The 18,424-nt window shown below is 32.7% G+C and overlaps 4 protein-coding genes across 7 annotated transcripts; 3 read left to right on the forward strand and 1 right to left on the reverse strand.

The window, feature by feature from the left end:
• Window positions 1-424: 424 nt before the first annotated feature.
• Window positions 425-3,119, forward strand: LOC106357834. The gene is made up of 5 exons (XM_013797536.3): window positions 425-1,079; window positions 1,427-1,476; window positions 1,562-1,639; window positions 1,705-2,284; window positions 2,372-3,119. Exons 1-5 carry the CDS (start codon window positions 909-911, stop codon window positions 2,939-2,941), a joined length of 1,449 nt encoding a protein of 482 aa, XP_013652990.2. The 5' UTR covers window positions 425-908; the 3' UTR covers window positions 2,942-3,119.
• Window positions 3,120-7,822: 4,703 nt separating this feature from the next.
• LOC106422404 lies at window positions 7,823-11,619 on the forward strand. Of its 4 annotated transcripts, XM_048736254.1 has the most exons (18): window positions 7,823-8,080; window positions 8,679-8,690; window positions 8,756-8,813; window positions 8,900-8,994; window positions 9,109-9,210; window positions 9,320-9,355; window positions 9,448-9,558; window positions 9,648-9,731; window positions 9,820-9,938; window positions 10,025-10,126; window positions 10,218-10,334; window positions 10,411-10,476; window positions 10,566-10,632; window positions 10,714-10,767; window positions 10,859-10,954; window positions 11,052-11,078; window positions 11,172-11,207; window positions 11,304-11,619. In XM_048736254.1, exons 4-18 carry the CDS (start codon window positions 8,923-8,925, stop codon window positions 11,490-11,492), a joined length of 1,278 nt encoding a protein of 425 aa, XP_048592211.1. In that variant the 5' UTR covers window positions 7,823-8,080; window positions 8,679-8,690; window positions 8,756-8,813; window positions 8,900-8,922; the 3' UTR covers window positions 11,493-11,619. The 4 variants fall into 4 exon arrangements, with proteins under 4 accessions (XP_048592211.1, XP_022575655.2, XP_048592216.1 ...); XM_022719934.2 differs by having other exon boundaries at window positions 8,679-8,813; XM_048736259.1 differs by lacking the exon at window positions 8,679-8,690.
• A 1,591-nt stretch (window positions 11,620-13,210) lies between these two features.
• LOC106422400 (secretory carrier-associated membrane protein 3-like) lies at window positions 13,211-15,717 on the forward strand. The gene is made up of 12 exons (XM_013863196.3): window positions 13,211-13,433; window positions 13,608-13,736; window positions 13,832-13,894; window positions 14,084-14,117; window positions 14,191-14,313; window positions 14,413-14,475; window positions 14,545-14,638; window positions 14,724-14,769; window positions 14,851-14,918; window positions 15,126-15,174; window positions 15,283-15,348; window positions 15,467-15,717. Exons 1-12 carry the CDS (start codon window positions 13,374-13,376, stop codon window positions 15,551-15,553), a joined length of 882 nt encoding a protein of 293 aa, XP_013718650.2. The 5' UTR covers window positions 13,211-13,373; the 3' UTR covers window positions 15,554-15,717.
• A 1,805-nt stretch (window positions 15,718-17,522) lies between these two features.
• LOC106422440 (RING-H2 finger protein ATL16-like) lies at window positions 17,523-18,032 on the reverse strand. The gene is made up of 2 exons (XM_013863232.1): window positions 17,801-18,032; window positions 17,523-17,731 (listed from the first exon to the last, which is right to left on the reverse strand). Exons 1-2 carry the CDS (start codon window positions 18,030-18,032, stop codon window positions 17,523-17,525), a joined length of 441 nt encoding a protein of 146 aa, XP_013718686.1.
• Between the last annotated feature and the right edge of the window lie 392 nt (window positions 18,033-18,424).

Genomic DNA, 18,424 nt, shown 5'->3' on the forward strand with positions numbered 1-18,424 from the left:
TGTGGAGGTTAAGTAAGTTGATTAATTAAATATTTGTCATCTACCAAACGCGACGATGACATGTTTTATGTTGTTAGTACTCAAGTTTTGTGATAATAGTCCCTGTTGTTGAATAGTTTAGGGCCTTTAGGCTGCCTTCCAAGACAGAGGTAACGAAAGACATTAACAGTGTACGAAGAAACTTCTTCGGACGTACAAATTAATATTACCTAATCAAAGTTTAAGGAATATAAAATTATGAACAGTAAAATTTTATAAAGTCAATTCTCGACTCTTAAACGTAATAAATAACTTTTTCATGAAAGTAGTTTGGTTGCTGAATATAGTCATGAGGGAAGATACATATTCTACAAGTGGTGGTAATGACAAAAAAACGAATAATAAAGAAAGAAACAATAGAAAATTTCTGTTAAATAATTTACTTTATTTAGAGAAAGGAAAATAAATCTAGTCCAAGGCTTTGTTCAAAAACAAACAATCTTCTTTGCCTTTTGAATTTTTTTGTTTAAAAAAACAGAACCATCAATTTTCCGTTTACGAAAATCGAGCAGAGAGAAATAGACACAGACTCCTTCGTCAACCCTTTCTCTCCCCGCCTCAGATTTTATTATTTTTCTTAATTTCCTTTCGTTCTAATTTTGAATTTAATTTCATTATTATTCCCCCGATTTCTTGTCGGAAAACCTCTTTCGTGTAATAACCTCCGACACAAACCCGCTAGAGACATCTTCTTCCAAATTCCTTGTCTTTTTTTTTCTTGAATTGTCCCTGTTTCAAATTTTTTTCATTTTTATTTTTTCTGAGGTATTGTTAAACGCGCTAACGTGCGCCGCGGTGCGTAGTTTAATTAGATTTTTTTTATTCAAAATCGAGGAGCGCGTAGGTTACACGCGACTTTGATTTGATTGATGGTTATGATGATGTTGACGAAGAAGATGGAGATGGAGAGCGATTGGGGAACATGGGAGGAGCTTCTTCTCGGGGGCGCAGTACTCCGTCACGGAACCGGCGACTGGACCGTCGTCTCCGAAGAACTCCGTTCTCATTCCATGTCCGGAATTTTCACTTTCACACCTGAGGTTTGGTCTCTCTTTAAACTATCCATACTTCGATGAGATCAAATGTCAGCATAAGAACCAAAAATATACTCTAACGAACTGTTAATCGAAGGAAAAAAACACTGTTTGTTTGTCGGTATAGATCCATCACTTGTGTCTCAAGAAAAGTTTAGTGTTAAAAAAAAAAAAAGAGTAAAAGATGGTTTATTCGTATTAGACAATAAGGTGAAGAAGACGCACGTGTGCTCCTTCTCTTCTTGTACACTGAGTAACCTTAATCCTAATCTTGTTTCTCTTCTCTTTTTTTTTTTTTGTCACAGTCTTGTTTCTCTTCTCACCTTTGGTAAATAATCCTAATCGTATTGCAGATATGCAAGGCTAAGTACAAGGACTTGCGTGAACGTTATTTGGGATGCAAGTAATGATTTGTTCTTTTTTTTTGTCTTTCTGACCTGATACCAAGTAATTTAATGTCTTTATGTTTATGGTGTTAATTCGTGTAGATCTTGGTATGAAGAGGTTAAGAAGAAACGAGTAGCTGAGCTTAAGGCAGCTTTAATTAAATCCCAAGACTCCATTGGGTTAGCCCCCCTTTGTTTCTATATCACCCAACTTCTTGCAAATGTTTTAATATTCTGTAATTCAGGTCGTTGGAATCAAAGCTTGAGAGTCTGAAATCAGAAAGCAATGATGAATGTCATGAAAACAATGATTATGATTCAAGCCGAACATTATCCCTCGAACCACCCTCCCCCAAGTCTGAAGGCGGAGGTGAATGCACGAGCAAAGATACATCCAAAGACCTGTCATCTGCTGGTAGTTTCACACAGCAAGAGCTCACCACAACAAACTGGTCTCCACCACAAGCCAAGTCAGAAGCAATTAAAGAGCAAGACAAGAAGAATAATCTATTACACGGTGACATCTTTCGGTCCATGTACGGAGTAGGAGGAGGAGGAGGACAAGTGCTTCCAAGTATGAGAAAGAAACGAGGCAAGAGAAAACGAAAAGATTGCAGCGCCAGTAAAGATGTTACCGCTGTGGAGGAAAGCCATATGTTGGATGATATTGCAAGCAATCCTAGGAGTAAAGAAGCTGCTTCTACTAGCAGCAACAGTCAAAGCCGAGGCCACGGTTTGGCTTTACCAGGAGAGCTTCTGAAGATATACAACACTATCTCACAGAACGAATGTGCTCTTGTCTTTCGAAGACGGCTTGATAGTCAGGTTGATTGATAATATATCATTTAATGACAGTCTCCATACATTTCATCTCATCTGCTTAATGTCTTGTGTTTGATTTGTAATAAACAGAAAAGGGCAAGGTACAAGAAACTTGTCCGGAGGCATATGGACTTAGACACTATAAAATCAAGAATCAACGGTTGTTCGATATCTTCAGCTAAAGAGCTTTTCATGGACTTTCTTCTGGTGGCGAACAATGCAGCCATTTTTTACTCTAAGAACACTCGGGAGCACAAATCAGCTGTGTCCCTCAGAGACATTGTCACCAAGTCTCTACGACACTATTTGACAGAAGACCATCATCCTCCTCCTCATCGCAGCAGCAGCGTTACTACAAGCGCCAAGGTTCCAGTTCCCGCTTTGACATCTAAATCTCCTTCTGTCCCAAAGAGCGTGGGAGTTAAAAAACCAAGAACCGGGGCGCACCCTCTTAAATTGGTTGAGCAGGATATGGTGAAGACGACTTCAGGCGGTGGTAGAAAAAGGCTTGTTACGGATTCACCAGTTGCTGCAGTGAAATCCTCCGCGGCGAGTAAGAAAGTTACGGCGGTAGAGAGGAGGAGAAAAGATTCTAAACAAGTGAATGGTGGACACGATTCTCCTGCATTGGCAGGGAGAAAGCGGAATAGAGTGAGGTGATTTTGTTCATTTGAAGTGTTTGTTACTCATACGTTGTTGTTGGTAGTTAGGCAGAGAAAGCCTTTATTTTATCTTTGTAGTTTTATATGTGGGTCAATTTGATACTGCATGCATAGATTTACTCTCTGATCAGATCACTGGTGAAACTAACTGTTTATTTAAACTGTTACATCTCATATATAATGTCTTATCGTTAAATTGTTAGAAAAAAATGACGCCCTCCTAAAATGCTCTCTGGAATAGATGGGATAACTCTTTGCAGAAACGAATCAAAAGACTCAAGTTTCTCAAAGACAGTGGATCAAATATGGTGACACAAGAGATGGATGATCTCTTGATACTCCTAGGCGACCAGATTGGATATAACACACCAATTTAGAAGCCCTTAGTCTCTCCATATTACACACCATAAGTTGGATATTACACACCAACACTTAAGCAACTCGACAGAAGTGATTAAGAAAAACAAAACAAGTTGTAGAATAAAAGATGAATGTCTTATCACTGATTTCCGTCCATACTATATAACAGAAAAGATTGTACATGCACAACATCTCAGAAACACAAAAAGGAGTAAAAACAAGGCTCCTCTTGGAAACACACACAAAGACCAACTCGAAAATAGAAATAAAAACTAATGTTTGACTCAAAAAACTTAAATAAAAATATAACATAAGATAATTATGTGGTTGGTCTGGGATCAATCATCTAGGTGCAGGGCCGGCTCAATCAAAAATTGGGCCCTGGACCAACATATTCCTGTTGGAATTTTATGTATAATATTAAACTTTATGACCTATTTTACAAATTTTCAAAAATTCAAGGTCCTAAATGTTAAAAGAAATTTGACGAAGAAAAGTGGGACCCTGCGCAAATGCGCCGGTTGCACACCCTCTACGCTGGTACTGTCTAGGTGATAGGAGAAGTATACTTGTGACTTCGTTAAAAACCTTCATTTGGAAAACCCAGTGAAACAAAACCAAGGAAAAAAAAACACACACAAGCTACTTGCCTAGACGATGATCATCTTGAAGGTAGAATAGCTTGAATGATGGTGAAGGCGTCTTGGATGAACAAGCTTCAGCCAAGACCAATGTATTCTTCTTTTCTCAAAGCATTCTTCAACGTTGCATCCTCATCTACATGCTCCTCATGTTCAGGTTCATGCTCCCATTCCTTGGTGTTTTCCATGATCACATCAGAAAACCTGTATCTATACTATTATTTGCGAGTTGATTTTTCTCATTCGAGCTTTCACGTTAAAAGTTAGATCAGTTAATATCGTTTATATACTTAATGAAAATATTCTATAAATTAGTTACAAAAAAAAAGAATTTCAATTATTTTATTTGATAAGTGATTAAAATTAATAATAATAAGAATTATCAAATCTAAAATTATATTTTAAAATAAAAAGATAATTCCTATAGATGTTGTTATCTAAAAATATTTTTTAATAAGAAGTTAAAAATCAAACTACAGAAAACACATAACTAAATATAAATCAAGTAAAAACTTTAATTTTATATGATTAAAAAGAGAACAATGAGTGATTTTAAGATTTATTTATTAATTAATTAATATAGTGTATAAAAAAAATTTCAAAAGAATTATATGTAAAAGAATTCAAATGAAAACAGAAATGATAAATGGTTAAAAATAAACGTAAATAATAATTTGTAATTATAGCTTTTAATTAGTAGTGAATGTTATAATAAATAATTATAAAATGTTAATGCCCACATGAGCGGGTGAAACACCTAGTTTTCTTATAATCGGCTAAAATATAACTTTTCCGCTATCATTTTTCAAAGTACAAATATGAAAATTTTGAAAAAAATACTTTTTAAACTGGATATATTGATTTATATATTTTTAGTAAATCTAACCAACAAAATTATTCTAACCAATTTGTAACCTTTGTTTTCAAAAAACAATTCGATTCAAGTATGTATTTAAGAATGGAATGACGATACATATCACAATATGTAGATCAAACATAAAATGAAGACTAAGAAGAACAGAAACAGATTAAGTAAATTATGCATAATAAATATAGATCTAACTGGTAAAACTAATTTACTGAATTATCATATTTAACCAAATGTTGTAAAATAATATATAAGTTAAATACCTAAAACAAAAAATACAAATTCTTATATATAAACAATAAATATTATTATATAGTCATTTGTAGATACAATAAAAATTTAAACATTATTTAAATATTAATTACAATTACAACATACAATAAAATTATAAATGTTAATATAGAGTATTTTTTTGTCATAACTTATTTGCAATACTTTCTCTAATGTTTGTTATAAATTTTCCATGTCTAAACTTCAAATATATATTTTTAACATATTAAAACATTTATAATTCACTAAAGAAACAGGTTAGAAATGTACTTTTATCTTTTAAATTAATTTTTGTGTGGATATAGATATATTAAACAACCTGAAATATGAAAAACCATTTAAACACAAGATAAAAATACATGAATGTCTTATGATATATATATATATATATATATATATATATATATATATCAAAATTTATATTTGATATTTCATTTTCTAAAAAATATTAAAAAAATTATAACAAAAATAACTATTTAAATTTATAATATTAGCATTTAATAAAATGCATGATTTCATTTAACTGATTTCTTTAAAAAGTTATAAGATGAAATTTAATTTTTTTGGCATAACTGTTAATTAATTTATTATATAAATTATTATCAATGATAAAAATCCAACCACATATGTTTTTCTGTTTATCTAAATCTTACATAAGTTTTTTAGTGTATTTATATATTTTACAGCATACAAAATAGTGTGTATAAATACTTTTTACAGAAATTGTGATAAATTTGTGATTATGTCAAGCAAATATATATATAAGTATTTATAAAAATATTATAGAATTTTCGGTTTATAAATAAAAGAAATAAAGTTGGGTATAGTATTTGTAAGAAAGAAAAAAATCACTCATTACGCCTTTGTCGACGGCCACCTTCTTTTTTTACTATGTTTGCAGGATAAATTTTCTATGATGGATTAAGCTCATTTTTGTATTATGCTTATTTTGTTGAAAACTAGTTCATCTGGCTAAAAGAAAATTTGCGAGATAACACTAGATCGACCACTTGAAATCAAGGTCGGTTGGTCCCCGAGATGTAAAGCTTTTGGAGGAATTTGATATAATCTAGTGATTTAACTTTCAGAATGTTGCTTAATGATAATCTTATTGATTCATCAATTTCTGCATATTTGAATCTCTGCAAAAGGATTTATGTCTAATGCTTGTTATATATTAATTTGTTTTGCACATTTACTTTCTTGTTTAGCTTTAGAAAACAAACAAATGACATCGAGCTAATTTCTGAATTGGCTAATATGAAAAGAGTTTATGTTCCCTAATTACCTTCGCATCTTGCTATGTGTTGGGTTCCTCTTAGATGGAAAAAATCCAGTGAGTTTGGTTGGAAATAATCAAATTTGGAGATGGGCCATCAGTATTAGTCCATAAGATTAATACTTGGATCTTAAGGGTTAGTGAGATACTATGTAAAATCTTTCAACTCAGTTTTTGTAGCTAGACTCAAAAAAGCAAAAAGAAAAAGAGTAAGAGATATAATTCTTTTGAATTTGTCAAGGTAAGTTTGGAGGGTCAAACAGATTCTAATCAGACTGATATTTTGTGGAAAGTTTTTTCATTCAGTGGGTTAAAGTTTCACTAAAAGGATTTGGATTTCAACGGTTGGATTTTATGTTGTCTAGGTTTAGTGAAGTTGCCCGTTTTAGTTCTTTAGCATTGATGTCTTAAGTGTTTGGTCAATCCGACAGTAAGATCTTCTCTGATTGGGTTGAAACTTGGCAGATGTATTGTCGACTTGTTTATATTGGATTTCTACGGTGAGATTACTCTTTTCTCTCTCGAATCCATTCCTAGTGAGCATAGGTTATTTTGTTGCTGCCGGTTTCGAAATTTTGTGTTGTTCTCTTGTTGTTGTTCTTGTGTTAGAGATAACTCTTTGTACTTAGAGTCTCTGTTATGTTCACGTTGTTAAACATGGAGGATGTGGTTGTATTCATATACATTTATATAGTGGCTTTTTTGAATAGACTACGATCTCATAGGTTTTTTCTTCTCATATCAAAGAGGTTTCCTAGTAAAAAGTCTTTTTCTCATTTAGTTTCTGTTTATACTATATTTTGCTATTGTCAAAGTATTTTTTTCATAGGTTCACATACACAAAGTCAGGAGAACACAATCGTTGTACTTTTGTTGCGCCATGTCTCTTTCTCCCCAACACTCTGCTCTTACTTGAATCTCATCAATTGGTTGAGACCCGGTTGTATATTCTTTAGTCGCTTCAGTCCTTGGAGCCTTAGTTACGTCTGATTCGTGAGACAAGAAAACAAGAAAAGAAATCGAAAATGATTTACTCCGGTATAAAATGGGCTTTACTTTCTCAAGCAGTAATTTTAGTCTTGTCATATAATTAAGCCAACGATGGTTTACTCTGGTTTAAAGGGTTAGCATCTTTAAAGTTAAATAAACATTGGCAAAACCGAAAAACAAAAGCCAATCAAAAATCGAGTTAGGCAAAGAAGTCATGTTCTAGTTGAACAACTCGAGAAAGTAGAAGAAAGAAAGCATTTGGAGTTGCTTTAGGAGCAAACCAAAGACACTTATGTTCTGTCTCTTATTGAAGTTGTTATATAATTGAGTAAACGCAAGACACGGAAAATGCATTTTTTTTTAATTTTATTTCAATTCTATCAAATTATTCTTCCAAATCCCATATTCGGTCCCAGAATCCAACTCTTAAAATACGATTAAATTTATATTTTTCTTTTATAAATAATTAGGAGAGAGATGACACGAGTCACTCCACCACCAAAGCTTTTTCCTTTTTTATTTTGTTGTCTTCTATTCGATTCCGCTTTTAGAAAAGTTTGTTGTTGGGTTTGGTTTCGATCGATTCTAGAAATCTGTTCTGGTGAAAAAATCACAGTTTAAAAAGCAAAGACATCTCTCTCTATCTATCATCTCTAAAGCCATATTCTTGGTGCCATTAACGAGCTTCATCACAGTGATTCTGTAATCTTCAGATTTCTCCTTTTCAAGGTTTTTCTTTCCACTCCTTTCTTTGATGTTCTTAGTGACGAAGAATCTCTATTATTTTTATTTCGTGTTTGTCTTATGATGTTGTCTTCTGTAGTTAAAAGATCCCATCTTCGAAATTAAATGCACCGTCTAAACAACAAAAGCTTTGATGACCATGTTTTGATGTTTATTAATTGATTATTAATGTGTAACCGAAGCAAAGCTTTTTTTTTTTGTTTTAATTTTATTTTTCTCATTGCCCATATCATCGTCAGTTTTGAGTTTACTTCCACTAGATCTGAAAAAAGAAAATTATAATAAATTTTATTATTTTAAATAAAAACTCATCGTTTTCTATTCGATTCCGTAGGAGTTTCGCTTTCACAGTGGTCCAGATTGTGCTGGTCAGTTTCTGGGAGAGTGATTGTGTGTTATCTCTGTTTCTTTCTTTGAGCTGTGTTATCTATCATCTCCTAATCTCCGAAAATATTGTCTCATTGATGGTTTTTGAGAAAAGTTTCCATTTTTGTCTCTCTGAAAGATCATTAGGTAGCTCAAGCGTCTGATTCTGATTTTTTTTTTTTTTTTGGGTATGTTTGTAACGTGGGTTCTCGTGTAGATTCTTAGACAGGTACCTTCTTGCATGTGCCTAGATCAGCCTATAGAGAACTGAGATTTTGGTATCTGTTCTTGTAGAGAGAGCTGTTTGATTTTCTCCTTGTCAAGGGGACACAAGGACTGTGGTTGGCTCTTGGTGAGTTTTTCTTATTACTGGCTTGAATTTATTGAAATGACTTTGTTTCTGTATGGAAATAAATTAACTTTTGCTTTTGTGTGTAGGTCGGTGAATAATAAAATAGATAATGGAGCATGATTTACCGTCTATTAAATCATGGAAGTCACTTGTTAAGAGAAGAAACAACCCTCAAGAAGGGGTAAGCTTCCTTCTTTTTTGGTTTTGTGTTACTAGGTGATGATGTCTGCGTGATTGACGGGTCTAAATATGCTGTGTTAGACTTTTAAATTTTGATGTGGGAAAGCTTTTGCAGGGCAAGTCATCTTGGAAAATGAAACCGGTCATGGCTCTCATGTGTACACTTCTTTTGATCTTTTGGTATAAGACCACTAATATCCAGTATCAACAGACACAGGTAATTTATGTGGTCTAATATTTGTTTTTGTTTTTGTTTTTTTCCTTCTTTTGTTATGAGTGACAATTCGAGTAAATTTCTCTTGTTTTGGTACTTATGTGTTACTCAGATAGAAGAAACAGATTACCCCTTTGAGATGGCAAAGGTAACATTATTTCTACCCCCTCCTCCTCTTTCTTTCTAATGTTTTATGCATTGCCGGTCCAAAAGTTTTGATTCTGATTTGATCTTGTTAAGGAATCTGAACCTGTGAGTGAGAAGTTGAAAGGCTTGCCTTTTGGTATCATACAGCCTAGATCAGATTTGGAGTTAAAGCCTCTTTGGTCAAGTACTAGTTTGAGGTCAAAGGTTAGATTTTTCTTCAGTTAGTTAATGAAGAATCAAATATAAATGTCGCTAGAGGAAGTTCTGATGAATGGTTGTTGTTTTAATAACAGGGAGGTGAATTGACAAACCGTAACTTGTTGGCAATGCCGGTAGGACTTAAACAAAAGGATAATGTGGACGCTGTTGTACAGAAGGTAAGCATGCTTTGTGTGTGTAGTGAATTTACTTATGGCGGCGAAGAGATTAGGCCTCTCTAATGTTGTTTTTGTTTCTTGTATTCAGTTTCTTCCGGCGAATTTCACTGTGATTCTGTTTCATTATGACGGAAACATGGATCAATGGTGGGATCTGGAGTGGAGCTCTAAAGCCATACACATTGTTGCACATAACCAGACAAAATGGTAGACATAGTGATTGTGTTCAATATAGAAACTTATGTGTCTATTTAATTTCTTATAGTGGAACAAGATTTGGTTTGTACTCTCAGGTGGTTTGCGAAACGGTTTCTCCATCCTGATATCGTCTCCATTTACGATTATGTTTTCCTTTGGGATGAAGATCTTGGAGTGGAGAACTTCAACCCTCAAAAGTAATATTCCATTTTCCTTCACTTGTAAAGTTACAACTCATAAAGGTAGAATTATTATTAGTTCCTAAAGCATTCTTTATCTCTGCCGCAGATACTTGAAGATAGTTAAAAAAGCAGGACTTGAGATCTCTCAACCGGCCTTGCACCCAAACTCAACCGAAGTTCACCATAGAATCACAGTCCGGTCTAGAACAAATGTATTTCATAGGTGAGTGAGTTCCTAGTTGTTAAGGCCTTCTCTTGATGTTTTGTTGCTTAAACCAAATTGGTTACCAAAACCGCAGACGAGTTTATGATAGTAGAGGCAATATGAAGTGCTCAAATACTAGTGAAGGGCCTCCCTGCACCGGGTAATATTTCTTTAAGTGACATAAAGTTTTAAGACTTCTCTACAACCATTACTCCCACCTTCTCTCATTGTTGTTTGTCTATTTTCTAGATTTGTTGAAGGAATGGCTCCAGTGTTTTCAAGATCTGCCTGGTTTTGCACTTGGAATCTAATACAAGTAGATGATCTTTGTCACACCTTAAACCTACTTCTAATGACATTGCGTCCAACTTATTGTTGATTTATTGCGGTTTTGTAGAATGATCTGGTTCATGGGTGGGGAATGGATATGAAACTTGGGTACTGTGCTCAGGTAAAATCCAGTTGTCTTTCTAAAAGAACCTTGAGACATCATTCACCAATGGCATTCTCTATATATATGAGTCTGTTTGTTTTGTTAATAGGGTGACCGTAGCAAGAAAGTTGGGATAGTGGACAGTGAATATATATTCCATCAAGGCATTCAAACTCTAGGTGGAAGTGGTTATCCCGAGAAGAAGGTAATATATATATATCCTCCTCCTCTACTTCCCCCACAATATTCTTCTTTTTATATACACGAAATTTTAACAAATGATCTTTTCTTTATTTCCACAGAACTCAGGTCGCAGCGGAGTCACAAGGGTAAGGCGCTGTTTCAGCATCTAAATTCTCATTTCTTAGACTACATTAACAACAGAAATATCATAACTTGGGTTACTTTACTTTATTATACAGAGACGCGGTTCTGCAACTTTTGATTCAAGAACAGAGGTGAGTTCTTATTTATTGTTACCAGATGGTGAATATGTTGCCTTTGCGTCGAGAGCAGGGGTGTGTAATCTTTTTGTGTGTTTTGATGATGAGCAGATACGGAGGCAGTCAACATGGGAGCTTCGAACTTTTAAAGAACGATGGAACCGAGCGGTTGAGGAAGACAAGAACTGGATCGACCGGTCTTCATCGACCAGGAATCGTATCAGCAATAACCGGAGATTTAAGCGGAGTAGTGTGATTTCAAGTTTATTGCAGAGCCAAGCTGAAGAGACTAGAAAATAATCACATGCAGTTTTTCTTTAAAAAAAAATCAGATAAAATATAGAGAAAAGGTTTTGTTCATTGTTAAATAGTTAATCATCATTCGCTTCGCTTTGATTAGTGTAGTTTTTTTTATTATCTTCCCTAATTGATTGAGCATGTTTTTTTCTTAAAAAAAGTTCATATTAAATTGGGGTCATTATAAAAATAATTAGGATAAGAATTCAAGTCTTTTTTCTTCCTATATAAAACACCTTTTATAAAACTTTGGTTAATATCACACTGAACATTCAATCATTTTCATAAAATTAGAAAGATTGTATTAAAAATACTATTTTCTTGTTTCTGAGATGTGAAAACTTTTTTGTCTCATCAAATTCGTTCGAGTTTGTTTTATGTAGCGAAGGCGGATGCATTTTTGTTTCCTCATTATGAAACTTGAAAGTTTCCAAATAAAATCTGATGAAAGATTAGAGAAAACAAAACTAATGGATTTGTAATAATTTTGAAATGCTAATCAAATTTGATTTAATTATTTATTCTCGTTTTTTATTTTCTTATAACTTTAAGACAATTCTCAAACGTCCTTAGAAGCAGACAAGATCATTGACCTAAGGACCATTTCTATTTTTCCCATATCATTTCTCTCTTTAGAAATTTCAAACTGTTTGAAAACTACAGTCAGTCGTTGAATAATACTCCATCCGTTTCATAATACTTAATTGTTTGGTATTAGTCCACAAAAATTAAAAAAATTACATTTCTCTCAAAAATGTATTTTAAAAATATAACTTTTAAATCAATTAATCAATTATTAAAAAAAACTATAAAATCTAATTAGTTAAACAGTTTCTAATAAAATTAAAGTTAACCTTAAAATTTCAAAACTTCGTATAAATTAAAACAAAATAGTTCTTCTAAAACATCATCCATATTAAAACGGAGGGAGTAATATCTTTTTTTTTAAAACCTAATGTACTTAATTTTTTGCTTACGTTGCTGATGACAGTACTTAAAGAGATCAAAGATATTTAACAAAATAATAAACTACATACAGTAGTATTATTCAGGAAACGAAATACTCAAATATCTATATCATTAAAATAGAAGTACAAATATAAATTAACTCATAATTTTGAAAATTATTTACAATTATATGCCACTGAAATAATAAATTTACCTACTTTTTAGTATTTTTATATTTTATAGTTTAATTAATGCATTTTCCTAAAATAAAGTATAACAAATTATGTTTACTTATTTAAAAAATATTTTCTATAATCTGGCTAAACAATAAATTATACTTAATCAATATAAAAAATGTAACAAGATTTTATTATTACAGGATGGTTATTTTTTATTTTGGTATATGTCTAAAAAACATAAAAGTGTTATAAAAATACATAATATAAACCACAAAATTGCAAATAATATATTGAATTATTTATTCATATAAATCAAATATAAAAATAGATAACTATTTTATTTTACACTAAACTTTTGATCCATAAAAATACATTTGAACAAACAAACGGGTTATATTTTAAAAATATGGTCGTAACAGTTGACGGATCAAAAAGTAAAATAAAATTATTTATTATAAATTATAAAATGACTGTGTTTAGAAACATATTAAATAATTATTTAATATTTATAAAATTTAAAATATATATTACCATTTATATAAGATAAATATTTTTTTTGTTAAGCAGAAACTAATATCTTCGCAGAAGCGCGGATCAAGCTCTAGCGAAGCATTAATAAGACGCGCTTTTGTGTAGTATAAGATATATTAAAAAAGAGAGGAAAAATAAACTATAGTATTTGGCTAGTTCTCGGTCCGTGTGCTAAGATCTTAAAATCGATTGCAAAGTCTTCTGAAGCTCTAATCTTCCTGAAGCGATGGCTAATAAGTATGATCGGAATCCATTCGCTGAGGAAGAAGAAGTCAATCCTTTCGCTGTAAGCTTTCTTCACTTCAGGTTAACTTTTTTGCGGGATTAATAATGGACTTGTGGGAAATCTCGATGGGTTGCTAAAAAATGGAATTGAAAATTTGTGAGAGATTTGTAGCTTTCATTGATTTAATCAAAAAATGTTTTCGTTAAGCAAAATTGATTTTGGAATCAAATACAGAATAATAATAGTGGGAGTGTTCCGGCTGCATCGAACTCAAGACTCTCGCCTTTGCCTCCAGAGCCTGTTGGTTTCGATTATGGTCGAACCGTTGACATTCCTCTCGACAATGACCGATCCGCTTCACAGGTTGGTTGGTTGGTTTGAGATTTGAGGAGCTGCTTTAATTTATTTTTTATGTGGGGATTATTAGTTATAATAAAGCTTTGTTGGGACAATTTTAGAATTTGAAGAAGAAAGAAAAGGAACTTCAAGCCAAAGAAGCTGACCTTAGACGAAGGGAGCAGGTATTTTTATCTGCTAAAACTAGTTTTAATTGTTTACACGTTTCCTCTCGGTTCTTGAATTGTTTTTAAGCTGTACATGTTACAGCCTTTGGCATCAATATGCATACAAATTCTTGGTGCTATTATCTAGCCGCAGCACTGTTGCTCTTTTGAATGCTTTTTTTTTTATCTTCTTTTGGTTCGATGTAGGAGGTGAAGCGGAAAGAAGATGCTGCTGCACGAGGTACTTTTTCTTACAAAAAAGTCTAGTCGACAAGTCACACTTTTAACTGTTTTCTCTTTTCTCTATTATGCAGCTGGAATAAGTATTGAAGTGAAAAACTGGCCGCCTATCTTCCCACTTATCCACCATGACATTGCAAATGAAATTCCTGTTCATCTCCAAAGGCTGCAGTATGTTGCCTTTGCTACCTATTTGGGTACGTTTCTTATGATAAGTAGTCCTTCCTACTTTTTCACATTTTCATTCTTCTCTTCCTTCTGTTGAGACATTTATGAAGTGGTTCTTTCTTCGGCAGGGTTGGTTCTTTGTCTATTCTGGAATATTATTGCCATTACTACAGCTTGGATCAAGGGAGAAGGTTTGTCTTATCTCATGTTTCCTCATTACTGCATAGTTAACTTAACTTACATGGGTTGTTTTTGTTCAGGAGTGACGATATGGCTTCTTGCCCTTATTTACTTCATAGCGGGTGTCCCAGGAGGCTATGTGTTATGGTATCGTCCCCTCTACCGTGCCTTCAGGTTTGGAGTTCTCTAATTTCATAGTTCTGAGTTTTAGTATTTTTTTTAACTGCGCTTTTCATATGTTTTTGTTGAATGTATGCAGAACTGATAGTGCATTGAGCTTTGGATGGTTTTTCATGTTCTATATGGTGAGCGGCGATTAGCTTATATGATGTTATTTACCATTTTTTCTGGGTAATATCAAATCTGAAACCTTCTTCTTGCTGCAGCTCCACATTGCTTTCTGTGTCTTTGCTGCCGTTGCTCCACCTGTTGTCTTCAAAGGCAAATCTCTTGCGTAAGTTTTCTTTAAAAAAAAAACATTTCCTCAACATTTGAAGTTTATTTTGTCATTGCTTTTGGTATATTATCAACGCAAAGACAAGTTTTGGTTCCTATTTTTTATTAAAAACTCCAAAATACACTCACATGTAGGTGCAGTTGCTTAAGGTAGTTATGGTTCTTGAAAAATTATTCTTACAATCGATTTGTCTTCATGTAACAGTGGGATCTTACCTGCAGTAGATGTCTTAAGCGGTAATACATTGGTTGGGGTAAGCATTCACCCTTTGATGATCTTAAAACAAATCCGGAGATAAAAGCATCAAACATGATCTCTTTATTGTTATGGATCATTGACCATATTGTTTTGTTGTTTACAGATATTCTACTTCATTGGGTTTGGGCTTTTCTGCCTCGAATCAGTGGTCAGCGTCTGGGTTATTCAGGTCTCTCTCTATTCAACTCCCAGTCACTACTTTATCTATCTATCTACCTATCTGCTTTTTTAACAGTGTTTATAATCTCAAATCGTTTTATTTTTTGTTTTTTTTTTGGTTTGAGCAGCAAGTGTATATGTACTTCCGAGGCAGTGGGAAACAGGATGAGCTGAGACGAGAAGCAGCAAGAGGAGCCCTCAGAGCCGCCGTATGATAGCTTTATGTAGCATTTTGGCTTGTGTATGAAATCTTCACTGTTTCTTTCCTTTTTCAGATTCTTGTCCTTGTTTTCTAAACAAAAAGAAAATATTCTACTTTTGTTTATACTTTCTGTATGTAAATCTGTGTTTATTCAAAAAGTCAAAGAGTTTAGCTTCATATTATTTTAACTTTTTTTTTCTTTTTTGCATTTGTGTTGTTTCTACGTTATAATATGAGACAATTAGCTCAATATACCTAGAAGAAGTTCATATTGGCAAACTATACATGATTAGATAGTATCGGCCCAAGACATATCTCATCGGCAAAAGAAGGACGAATTTTCCCTTGAGGTGATGGACCTATCGCAGGATCGTACTCTGCCGCAACAAGTTGCCAAAAAGTGTATCAGGCGAGTAGAGTGGCGTCCGCTGGCGTAGGTTGCCAGTTATTTCACGTCTCCACCACTCGTTTGCACCGGATTTTGCGTCGAAAGTGGACGCTATCTCCGAGATTTCATCGGTAAAGGAGATGGAGATTTTGAAAATCCTTTTGTACTTGATAATAGTTTATATGTAGATAAATATAAGATATAACAGTTGAAGAAATATTTGAGGGAGAAGAGAGTTTAGAACAAAAAATGTGAGTGAGAGTGAAAAACAAAACATCTCTATTGATAGTTGAAAAGAAAATTATAAAAAAGTATCATTAAAAACATAAAAAAGCATTTATTTTTTTTTAAAAATTATTATGATTTTTATTTATTTAAATAATTATTTATTTATTATGATTCAGTAATAACAACAACAATTTGTGAGTTAAATTATTTTAAATTTGTTAGACACAAGGCAATGAATAAATACAACTTTAAAATCAATTGTAATATATATACACAATTTATATTTAAAAATAAATGTAAGAGTTCCATAGTTTCTATTAACAACTTAACAATAAAAATAGTTGAACACCAATATAATTACCACACAATATTTAGAAAAGATAAAGTCAAACAAATCTCAACGGAAATTAATTTACATCGAGAAAAAATCATAGTTTTTTTTTCTATGCCGAGAAAAATCATAGATTTATCAATAAAAACTTCCACACAAGTCAATCAATCTAAATGGCTATGGTGTGTAAGAGCACTTCCACTAGAAGATACTATCTAATAGGGATCTAAGTAATTACAAAAAAAAATAGAATAAAATAAGAAAGAGAATAGAAAACTATCTAAAAATAGATTTTCTTAGATACTCTTGAAAGAATTTTTACCATGTGTTGGCATATGGATATTTTGATTAGGTAATAAATTTTTATCAATCAGTTAATTGATGTTAAAATATTAATATTATAAAGTTTAGATATCAAGTTGAGAAACTTTATTGATAAGGTTGTTCTAATGTAGTTAATGTAATTACTAAGAGTTATTAATGTTTCTATACCCGGAGGTCTTGGGTTCAAACTCTAGAAAACGTAAATTATGCATATTATAAAAAAAAAGTTATAAGAAGTCTTCAACATAGTGTAGAGCGTATCATCGAACATGAACCTTATAGGACAGCTCGGAATGACGCAGTCAGACGTGTATTCTCATATGGTGATATATAATTATCGACTGTAAAATCGTTTATGTAATATTTTTTTTGCGTTGTAATAACATAGTTAATCATACGGTGGTAGATACATTATTTTAGTTAATAATCGTGAAATGGTGTATTAATGTCCCTGTTCGAAATTTAAAGAAGAAACACTAAATATGTCAATATTCTTTCATAAGCAAAATGAGATTTTTTGAGTTTCTCAAACGTAAAAGTCCAATAGTTCATACGTCACAATAGAACTCATTAACTCGTTTGACTAAGAAAAAGTCATCTCAATATATTATTAAGAATAAGAAAATAATTATAGAATTAAACACGAAAACAAAACACAAAAACAAAAAACAAAGAAGCCAAGCGGCCCATTAGGGGTTCAAAATAAAGAATTTAGACTATCTCATCACTACTGGTGCTATTACCGTTCCATATACCCATCTCAATGATCTCATACTCATCCTCGCTTCTAATCACGACGGTGTGCAACACATTCACTGGGGAATTGTTGGGAGCAGTAATCTCATCCGCATGGACACTTGACTCACAAGAAAACCTAGTTTGGCAGAGAGGGCAATTGACATTTTTTGGGTCGACACAATCTATATGAAACAAATGAAAACAGTGTGGTATAACCCTCACAGTCTCATTTACGTGAAACTCATTCATACAGGCAGAGCATTTTTGAGAGAGCTTCTCTTCTCCTTCTTCGCTGGTTCTGAACTCTGGTGAATAAAACATGAAATGGTCATCATGGTCGTTGCTTAACCGTCCCGATGAGGTGACTCTGTTAAGAACGTCGTTTCCGCGCCTACATTTATTAACCAAAACATAACAGCTTACAAGTAAAAAAGCTGTCGCCAAGATTCCTATCACACCGGCGGCTATGATCTGAAAGTTCATAGCTATACAAACAAAGCTTTGATGGAGAAAGAGTGCATGAGTAGTATATTTGAAAGGATGTTTACATTTATATTAAAAGATAATTGACAGAAATGGGAATAAAATATTTCAGAGAATTAACTGAGAAGTATTTAGAATAACTGATTTGAGTGATTTGTGTATATTAGATCAATCTATACATATTGACCTTTCCTTATTTAGGCTTCTTCAAGATTATTAATTTAGTGTAAATTTTTTAAAAACTTGTACAATATTTAAGGATACGAAGTGGGTTAATGGAACAAACAGATTGGGATTCTATATCCTTTGCATAATAGTTTCATTTCAGTTCTTGACTGGTGTTATGTATGTGTAGTAATGTTTTGTTTCAAAGTTATGATGGTTCATAATGT

This window comes from Brassica napus, chromosome A1 (genome assembly GCF_020379485.1).
Source record: "Brassica napus cultivar Da-Ae chromosome A1, Da-Ae, whole genome shotgun sequence".
NCBI classification, from domain to species: Eukaryota; Viridiplantae; Streptophyta; class Magnoliopsida; order Brassicales; family Brassicaceae; genus Brassica; species Brassica napus.